This window comes from Penaeus chinensis, chromosome 39, assembly GCF_019202785.1.
Source record: "Penaeus chinensis breed Huanghai No. 1 chromosome 39, ASM1920278v2, whole genome shotgun sequence".
NCBI lineage: Eukaryota > Metazoa > Arthropoda > Malacostraca > Decapoda > Penaeidae > Penaeus > Penaeus chinensis.
Genome location: NC_061857.1, coordinates 6,029 through 17,216, shown reverse-complemented (window position 1 = coordinate 17,216; position 11,188 = coordinate 6,029). Strand labels below are relative to the sequence as shown.

General features: G+C 31.4%; 1 protein-coding gene and 1 pseudogene across 1 annotated transcript; one reads left to right on the top strand and one right to left on the bottom strand.

Annotated features, from left to right (window-relative positions):
- Positions 1–2,642: 2,642 nt before the first annotated feature.
- LOC125046872 (nuclear transcription factor Y subunit beta-like) lies at positions 2,643–7,404 on the bottom strand. The gene is made up of 3 exons (XM_047644871.1): positions 7,380–7,404; positions 4,303–5,357; positions 2,643–2,825 (listed from the first exon to the last, which is right to left on the bottom strand). The coding sequence occupies exons 1-3, from the start codon at positions 7,402–7,404 to the stop codon at positions 2,643–2,645; spliced, it is 1,263 nt and encodes a 420-aa protein (XP_047500827.1).
- A 1,555-nt stretch (positions 7,405–8,959) lies between these two features.
- On the top strand, positions 8,960–9,508 carry LOC125046870 (annotated as a pseudogene).
- The last annotated feature ends 1,680 nt before the right edge of the window (positions 9,509–11,188 follow it).

Here is an 11,188-nt window from a genome sequence, read left to right as displayed (position 1 = left end):
TTGACTCTATAAAATTTTACCAGATATCTTTTTCCATATAACATTTCAACATTTTATTTCGGATTATTGGAGTTATTGTCCGGCCTTTTCTTCATATCGGACAGTAGGACAAATACTCAAGCAATATCCATTATAGGTCAGTATTTTGGCTGTGCTTTTTAGAATCAATTCTCGCATCTTTATGAGAACATGACATCCTTTCCATTAATCTCTGACTTTTTATCATCTATAATATTAGCAAAATACTTTGTAGTTTTCATTGGAAAAGTGAGGCAAAATCATAACATAGGAATTATACCTATAATATCTTGACGAGAATTAACAAACATAAGTAGCTGTAAGATAAACCCTTTTGTAAAGAATGCATTCTCTTTGATAGCATTAATCTCCGCAGTGAATTACATGTCGTTTTCACTCTCATTTATTGATATCTGAATTGAATATGGTTAAATGAGATAGAAAAAAGTTTTTCTAATTAGAACTAGTTCCCAGGTACTATTTTAAGATTACCATATTTTCCACATAGAGATACACTATTTTTTAATTGAAACATATCTATGATTATTTCTTATCCTATTATACCAGTGTCAATGGATTATGTATAATCTTCTTATTCTGCAGAATAAGAAGGATCAACTAAACTATAATCAATCATGACTTGATAAATGGGATTTGCCGGGATACTATTACGGCTTTTCTTCAACTTACGGCTTTGCGTTGAATTTCCATTTGACTTACCTATATTCCCATATGACAATGTGACGAAATATGCAAATAATATCAATAAATTGCTTCGTAATCTGCTATCATCTTTATTTTATCAATTTTTTTATTAGAGATACTTTCAGTTCCTTGATGAGGGAGTATACACTTCTGTAAAATTGATGGTGTATGAGAAGTGTAATAATACATTTATAACACTGATATTCTGTATATGAACAGTGGGTTATAGTCATCATATTCTTAAATCTATAATATTTTTGAAGGGATATTCCTGTCAAAGTTATCATCTATTGAGGTATGCAGTGTCCCACTTATTGCGAGTATCGAGTTTATTATTTTCTTTTTAATTTTTTCATTACTGATACGATTCCTATCCCGTTTCATCTTGTTATATTATTCAAAAATCTTGTTGAAAAAGGGTGCCATCAGTTCACGTAACATCGATCTGAGTTTTTCGATGTTGTAGCTACATTACTTTCCATATTAACAAAACTCGTCTATTACAATATTATTCTGAAAATGCTTGAAGAATTTCTTTCTTGTGCAGCTTTTTCCCAATAATCATTATCATCCTTAGTAACAACCACATATTCTTAATAATTCTAGGATTACATTTACAGTTATCATAGTGGAAACATTCAGATGTATCGGGCATGCTGAAATTATATCCGTAAGGCATGTATCTTCGGATATTCTTCGTTTCTGTGAAGCTCAATTGCATCATTTACTTCAGCTTTATTAGCCCATGCCATCATAATAGGATTATCTATTATATTTTGGATATCATTCCCATTATCCCCTGTTTAAACTGAATAGTAAAATTGGAAGTGGTGGCCATCTCATCACTATATTTTCATCACTATTATCATTGTCACTTTCTTTTCATTATCATCATTTTCATAATCATCATTTACTATCATCTGAATCATGACCTGAATCATGACCACTACCTTCACACTATGACCACTACCTTCACACTATGACCACTACCTTCACCACTATGACCACATTTACTACCTTCACCACTATACCACTACCTTCACCACTATGACCACTACCTTCACCACTATGACACATTTACTCCTTCACACTATAACATACCTTCACCATATGACCACATTTATACCTTCACCACTATGACCAATACCTTCTACCACTATGAGCAATTTCTACCTTCATCACTATGACCAACCTTCACCACTATGACCATACTTCCTTCACCACTATGACCACTTACCTTTACCACTATGACCAACTACCTTACCACTATGACCAAATTTACTACCTTATCACTATAACCATTACCTTCACCACTATGACCATACTTTTACCCACTATGACCACTACCTTTCCACTATGACCAAATTTACTACCTTCATCACTATGACCAACTTACCCTTTACACTATGACCACTACCTTTACCACTATGACTTTCCTTTACCACTATGACCATACCTTTACCACTATGACCAAATTTACTACTTCATCACTATAAAACCCCATTTACTACCTTTACTACTATAGCACTACTTTATTAAGTCCCCCAGCTTTTTCATCAGATCTTCACTTTTGATCATCTCGGTTTTTTATATTGAAAAGCATTTCAATATCAATGTTATTACTGAGCAGCTCTTCAATATTTTCCTCAATATTATCACCACTATTATAATTTTTTTTTTTTTCAATATTTCACCACTATCATTATGAATTTTTTTTTTTTTTTGAGGAGTGACATTTATTGAGTTGGATGATCGTTTATAAGAAGAATGAGGAAACCTGTTTTATTTTCTCCCCATATGGTTTATGATAAGCTGGTAATAATCTTATAAAACTATTATTTATAAAACTAAATAAATCTGTTCTGTGACATTTCATCTGTGGCATTTCATCTGTGGATTTTCATCAATAATATATGTTATTAATGAGGATTGTTGTTGAGATGAGGGGTGTTGTTCTGATTGTGGTTGTTGCTCAGTTTGCATATGTTGTAATTGTTGTTGATCAATAGTGATGGTAGTTGTGCTGTTTCTTGGTTCTGAATTACTTGATCCTGAATTTCTTGGTTCAGAGTTACTTGATCCTGAATTACTTGATCCTGGTTCTGAATTTTTTTGGTTGATTTTTTGGTTCTGAATTTCTTGGTTCTGAATTACTTGGTCTTGAATTATTGGTTTGAATTACTTGGTCTTGAATTACTTGGTCTTGAATTACTTGGTTTGAATTACTTGGTCTTGAATTACTTGGTCTTGAATTACTTGGTTCTGAATTACTTGGTCTTGAATTACTTGGTTCTGAATTACTTGGTTCTGAATTACTTGGTCTTGAATTACTTGGTTGAATTACTGGTCTTGATTATTGGTCATGAATTACTTGGTCTTGAATTACTTGGTCTTGAATATCTTGTAGTTGTTTTGTAGATCTTCTTGTTGTTGCTGTTGATTATTTTGTGTATATGGTTGGTGCACTTGTTGCGATGGTTGTAGCTTCTGTGATTGTTGTAGTGGTATTTGGTATTGTGTTTGCTGTTTCATTTGTGGTACTTGTAGTATTTGTTGTGGTGCTTGCTGTTGCACTCGTGATATTTGTTGTTGTTGTTGTACTGGTTGTTGTGGTGGTGCTTGCTGTTGCACTCGTGATACTTGTTGTGGTACCTGTTGTTGTTGTGGTACTTGTAGTACTTGTTGATGTGGTGGTGGTGCTTGCTGTTGCACTCGTGATATTTGTTGTTGTTGTGGTACCTGTTGTTGTGGTGGTGGTGCTTGCTGTTTCACTCGTGATACTTGTTGTTGTGGTACCTGTTGTTGTGGTGGTGCTTGCTGTTTCACTCGTGATATTTGTTGTTTTTGTGGTACCTGTTGCTGTGGTGGTGGTGCTTGCTGTTGCACTCGTGATATTTGTTGTTTTGTGGTACCTGTTGCTGTGGTGGTGGTGCTTGCTGTTGCACTCGTGATATTTGTTGTTTTTGTGGTACCTGTTGCTGTGGTGCTTGTAGTACTTGTTGATGTGGTGGTGCTTGATGTTGCACTCGTGATAATTGTAATAGTTGTTGTTGTTGTGGTGTTTGTAGTATTTGTTGTTGTGGTGGTGCTTGCTGTTGCACTCGTGACATTTGTTGTAGTACTTGTTGTTGTGGTACTTGTAGCACTTGTTGTTGTGGTGGTGCTTGCTGGTGCATTTGTAGTATTTGTTGTTGTGGCGGTGCTTGCTGTTGCACTCGTGAATTGTTGTAGTACTTGTTGTTGTGGTAATTGTAATATTTGTTGTTGTGGTGGTGCTTGCTGTTGCACTCGTGACATTTGTTGTAGTACTTGTTGTTGTGGTAATTGTAGTATTTGTTGTTGTGGTGGTGCTTGCTGTTGCACTCGTGACATTTGTTGTAGTACTTGTTGTTGTGGTAATTGTAGTATTTGTTGTTGTGGTGGTGCTTGCTGTTGCACTCGTGACATTTGTTGTAGTACTTGTTGTTGTTGTTGTTGTGGTACTTGTAGCACTTGTTGTTGTGGTGGTGCTTGCTGGTGCATTTGTAGTATTTGTTGTTGTGGCGGTGCTTGCTGTTGCACTCGTGGTAATTGTAATACCTGTTGTTGTTGTTGTGGTACTTGCAGTACTTGTTGATTTAGTATCGGTACTTGTGATTGTTGATACACTTTATATTTCTTTGGTATTGATATATGTTGTTTTTGGGATGCTTGTTGTTGTTGAGGTACTTGTTGGTATACTTGTGATACTTGCTGTTGTCGTCGTGGTACTTGTATGTACAATTGTGGTACTTGTTGTTGTTGTCGTTGTAATGCTTGTTGGTACACTTGTGGTACTTGTTGTTGTGGTGCTTGTCGATATACTTGTGGTATTTGTTGGTCTATATATGATGCTTGTTGTTGTTGTGATGGTTGTTGTTCTAATAATTGTGATGATGCTTGATATTGTAGTGGTAGTTGTTGAGATATTTGTTGTACTTGCTGATTCAATGGTATTACTTGCTGTGGTTGTTGATTTAGTGGGAGTTTCTTAGGCTGATTGTGATTCAATATCTCTGAAAGCATGGATATCTTATTTTGTAATATTTCTACTAAGATATGTCCTATATCTATTTGTTCATCAGGAGTGAGTTGATTTATTGATGTTGATATCGACTTTATCTCTCGACACATCTTTAATAATCTTTGCTTTGATGGTGCCAGCGATAATACCGGCGGTAGTGACTGATGAATTCTTTGTTCTTGTTGGGGGTTATCCAAACGATCAGAAGAACAAGCTTGTAATATTGATGAGGTCAACTTATTTAACATAGGTGTCAAATGTTTTAAATTAGACAATGACATTGGATCTAATGACTGGTTTACTGAATCTATAGACTTGTTTATTGACAAATACTTCATTGTGTCAGATGAATCACTTGATGATAATGAATCACTTGATGATAATGAATCACTTGATGATATTGAAGGTATCTGATTAACCAATATGTAATCAGAAGAATCATTTGATGGTGACTGATTAACCAATATATAATTAGAGGGTATATTTCCAGGAATCTGATATTGGTCTATATACATGTCATCTTTACTAGTAGTTGGTATTGTGTCATCTTCTGGTATTAATGGATTTGCTATTAATTTTCCTATGCTACATCCTGAAAGTAAAAAAGATATTATATATTCTGAAACTATTAGAATACTATTAGAATATGGACATGGTTGGTTACACTGTTAGGGTATGGTTGATTGTAAAATATGGATATAATGATATTGTTACTATTTAAAATTAACGAAATAACATATTAGATAAGAATAATAATAAAAAAGCATATAATAGAATTACCAAAATCATGTCACTATATATGAAAAAACATATATTACAAAATATGTTAATTAATAATGAAAATAGCATATAATAGAATTACCGAAATAATATTACTATATATGAATAATCATATATTGTAAACTTATATATATATATATATATATATATATATATATATTGATATATGTGAATATATATTGTTAATTATTAACTAATAATAAAAAGCATATTTAAATAACATAATATATATAATTTCCGATTTACAGGCTAAATTACACAGAAATTTTGTTATTAGACAAATAATTCATAATAGGCAACTTCTCTTATATATATACTAGAAATATGTGTCTCTTTTTAAAAACATTAAAAACATAAACATTTTACCGATTTAGATATTTCTTTCTGAAAATTTCACCGATTAAGATGAATATTAAGTTACAATCAAACCCCCTAGAAGAAATAAAATTACATTTTACCGATTTAGATATTTCTTTCTGAAAATTTCACCGATTATGATGAATATTAAGTTACAATCAAATCCCCTAGAAGAAAAAAAAATTAAGTGCCGAAAACTCCCATATGAATTAGGGAAATTTTAATATTTATATTTTTATATGATTCATATAATTTTTTCGTTGGATCGGACTATAAATAAAATCGCAAAAAAAAATATGAAAACCGAAAAAATTAAAGTCGAAATTCAGAAATAATACAAGGAGCTTTCATATTATATGTATATATATTATAATATATATATATATATATATATATATATATATATATATATATATTATAGTGCTATTAAAGCTCATATTTTTGAGAAAAAATAAAATAAAAAAAATTCGTTAGGTTAACCATACACCTCAGTACTATATCCATTATGCTAAACTTCAGTGAAATATTGAGTTATTTCGAAAATAAGTGTGAAAATACACCGAATCGAGAAAATCTCACATGATTATGCTCACTCACTATAATATATTACACTACCTGAATTTCGTAATTGTATATTATTAAAAAAAGGAAATAAAATATTTAGGTTAGGCACTAAAAAAAATGGAAATAAAATATTTAGGTTAGGCACTAAAAAAAATGGAAATAAAATATTGAGGTTAGGCACTAAAAAAAAATGGAAATAAAATATATAGGTTAGGCACTAAAAAAAAATGGAAATAAAATAATTAGGATAGGCACTAAAAAAAATATTTAGGTTAGGCACTAAAAATTGGAAATAAAATAATTAGGTTAGGCACTGTGGTAATTTTTTTAAAAATGGAAATAAAATATTTAGGTTAGGCGCCGTGGTAAGTTTGTATTAATCTTAATCGTGAAAGTTTCCTCTAGGAGATTAGGCAGACGGAAATTTTTTTAGAAGTTTAGCATAGTGGATAAAATTTTGACTTACATTTTTCGGTTTTCATTTTTTTGCGTTTTGTTTATATTCCGATCACAATGAAAGTGAATCATATAGAAATACGAATATTAGTTACTATATAATATATATATAATATATATATATACACATATATAGATAAAACACACAATATATAATCTTAGATATATCTATTACTATCGAAATAAAAATATATTACTATCGAAATAAAAATATAAAGAAAGTATATGTTAAATAAATCACACAATATATAATCTTATATATATCTATTACTATCGAAATAAAAATGTAAAGAAAGTATATGTTAAAATATATATAAAGTTATAGTATAGAAACATATATGTTAGCGAAATATTTATATTATATAAACATATATGTTATCGAGTTAGAGATATCAGTATATATATATATATATATATATATATATGTTATACTGTGTCTTATTTTTTTTTTACTTACCTCCATATGGATTTATGATGTCCATTCTTGATCACAATGTAGCACAAGAATATTATACTGTCAGGAGATGTCTGAGAAATGTATCGAGTTGCTGCATGTCGTGCCTTTTATACGCTCTAGGCCCGCCCCCAGAGGAATCCTGTTTTGATAACTGTAACTCGCCTTTTATGATTAGTACTTCTTTCTAAGATGAAAGTGGGTTCCAAATATAGAATGTTAAAAGATTAAAATTCAATGTTAACAAAAATATATCAAGTGGAAAATGATGGAGGTGGTGGTAGGTGGTAGGTGTGGTGGTGTGGTAGGTAGGTAGGTAGTAGTAGTAGTAGTAGTAGTAGTAGTAGTAGTAGTATCATAATAATAATATAATCAAATAATCATAATAATAAAATAATATAATAATAATAATAATAATAATAACAACAATGGTGTATACACCATCCATTTTGCTAGAAAACCTAGTTTTTTAAAGATAATAATAGAAAATAACATATATTATAGTGGAAAAATGGAACCACTTTTATTACAGTTGAATCATATCTGGCAATATTTTACTGGGGAGGGGGAGGGGTATAAGGACCACCTCTATAATTTACAAGATATCATCTTTCAAGTACCAAGAGATATACGTCAATGGATATTTCCTTTTTTTTTCCGAAGAAGGGGGGGGGTGCTTGCAATATATATATAATAATGACATTTCGATTTAACTCGGAATACTTTTACTCGATGACACTGACATTTAGTTTTTCTCTGCAAGAGAATTGCGGTTATGACTTGACATTTAGTGGTGCTTGATTTTACGTGACTTGCACATATCAACTAACCTTTCATTTTTCTCCGAAGAGGGTATACGTGTATAATAATGACATTTCGATTTAACTCGGAATACTTTTACTCGATGACATTGACATTTAGTTTTTCTCTGCAAGAGAATTGCGGTTATGACTTGACATTTAGTGGTGCTTGATTTTACGTGACTTGCATGTATCAACTAAACTTTCATTTTTCTCCTGTAACCTGCAATTCATACCATCAAGGGGATATATAAACTGACACTGTTAGAGAGTAATGCAGACGCATATATATACCTGTGCGGTGTACACCTGCGCTAGCACTATCCTGTCAAAGTATTAAAATATATTCCATTTCTTTTTTTGGTGATTTTAGGAGTGATGTGAATAAGGTATTGTAGTGTTTGAGTTTTTTTTAAGAATAAGTTGGAACGAAGTATTAATGATTATATTATATATATATATATATATATATATATATATATATTATTATATATATTATATTACGTATTATATATAATATATTATTTATATCCTCTATTTATTTATGATTATATATTATATATATATATTGTGTGTGTGTGTATATATATTGATATTTCTATTTCGCTAACATATATAAGTTTATATATTATAAATTACATATTTTATTTATATTTGGTTTGGGTGATTGCTTTGTAACATTTTCTATATTTCAACTCCTCTTTTTTTTTAGGTTATGATACAAGCTTCATGGCCTCTTAGAATAATTTATATACAACATTCTAATTTTTTAATACAGGGATAATGAAGAAGCCAATTAGAATATGGTCACAAGACAGAAAACGTCGATATGGAGTTGTTGCCAACGGCTTTCAGGATGTCATAGAGAAAGGTGGCAGCAAAGCTAGGTATACAAGATACTAGCACTTTAACTGTAGTACTGGAAGAAGATGGCACTGTTGTCGATGATGCTTACTGGGAGAATCTGGCACCTGATACCAAACTCATCTTCCTAGCAGCTGATGAGGCACGGCATCCTTCTCCACTGTCAGTACCAAGCAACTTGCTGTTTGTATCTGATGAAATAAATGGTCCGATGGGAGACGAAGAGAGGGCAGTCAATCCCTCAAATCATTGGAACAAAATCCTGCATCAGTTGCATTGCTAAGCTTGTCTGACCTAGAGGTCATCAAAGATGCAAATATAAGCTCTTTGGAATGCCTAAACAGACCTCAGATTCTTCCTACAGTGCAGGAGTTATGTATTGAATTTTATGTTAAGAAGAAGAAAGAAGCAGAAGCAATGGAATTAGTTGACCTTCTGAAGGAACATTTAAAGGGTAATGATACATAAATTAAATGTGCTGTTCTTTCAGCCGCTAAACCTTTATAAAGGAAAGCCCATTTTCAGTAGTAAGATTGTGAATCCCATTGATATTTTTAAAATATTAAATACAGAAGTATCTTATATCTGAATTGACTCAAGGTGAAGTGGTTTATAAAGAATACATTTGAACCCAAATGTCAAAACATCGGTATCATATATTTATTATTAAAAATATTAAAAAATTAAGAAAAGTAGTTTTAAGAAAAAAATATAGCTTGATAGATGTATATTAAAGAATTAAAGAAATTGAAAATTATAATAATATGAAATCTGTAAATATATTATATATATATAATATATATATATATGACGCAGTCGTTTATACATAAAAGTTAATTCAGACAAATATATAAAATATGGGTCATATATATATATATATATATATTATTATATATAATATTTATATATTATATATATTAAATAAAAATCTTTATTTTGCTTGAAGGATAGAAATTATATATTATATATTATAGTTTGGTCAATATTAAATGAAATCTTTATTTCGCTTGAGGGATAGAAATTGTATATTATATATTATAGTTTGGTCATATATTAAATGAAATCTTTATTTCGCTTGAGGGATAGAAATTGTATATTATACATTATAGTTTGGTCATATATTAAATTAAATCTTTTATTTCGCTTGAGGGATAGAAATTGTATATTATTATTATAGTTTGGTCATATATTAAATGAAATCTTTATTTCGCTTGAGGGTTAGAAATTGTATATTTATATTTATAGTTTGGTCATATATATATATATTATATATATATATATAACATAATATGTTTTTTCAGAACATAATAAGGGGCGTTTCGATTTACTATTATAGCGACAATATACGTTTCTGTTCTATATATAAAAGAGACAAAACATAATGTGGCAACTTTCACTTCCGGTCTTAGATACGTGTCTGTTGCATATTAAAGAGTAGACAACGCTCTCACTATACCAGTTCTGTCTCGTGGGGACAGAAAGTGGAAGAATATATTTTATATTTTCTTGTAAACTTTCTCGTAATAGTCCTGATATATATATATATATTAATTCTCCCGAGGTATCAGACATAACTGCTGCTGATATTACACCCATACCCCATCAGCAGTCATTCCACAGCTTCTCCAACACCCTCTCAAATGGACGACCTAATTATTGAAGCTCCCTATCAATGGAACAACATGACAATTGATGTTCGTAGGGATGGCAGATATGCCTGGTCATCGACTCACCATAAATATAGAGACCTGGATATGGCTTCAATCATAGATTCCAGGCGGGTAGGGAGAGGAGATGGAGTGGATATGGCTTCAATCATAGATTCGAGGCGAGTATAAGGAGAGGAGACGGAGGTGGTGGAGAAATCACTTGAGAAGGAGAGGGAAAATGATCATAAGAAGAGGGAAGCAGATGCCTCAAACAAATCCTAATATATCTCAACAGACTTCAACATACCAGATGCACAGTTGGATCGTCATGTCTTCTGTAGCAGTCGGTGAGACGGCTCTTCCCCGTTCAGATAACCACCAACAAAAGAGTCATCGTCTTCTGTAGCAGTCGGTGAGACGGCTCTTCCCGTTCAGATACCACCAACAAAAAGAGTCATCGTCTTCTGTAGCAGTCGGTGAGACGGCTCTTCCCGTTCAG

What these genes read in the sequence shown, in the direction of transcription:
- LOC125046872 (XM_047644871.1), bottom strand. Translation starts at nt 7,404, where the DNA reads ATGGACATCATAAATCCATATGGAG. An exon ending in CATCATAAATCCATATGGAG is followed by an intron (nt 5,358 to 7,379) that starts GTAAGTAAAAAA and finishes TTTTACTTTCAG; the next exon opens with GATGTAGCATAGGAAAATTA. An exon ending in TACCACAACAACAACAACAG is followed by an intron (nt 2,826 to 4,302) that starts GTATTACAATTA and finishes AAAAAAATTCAG; the next exon opens with AACCAGGATCAAGTAATTCA.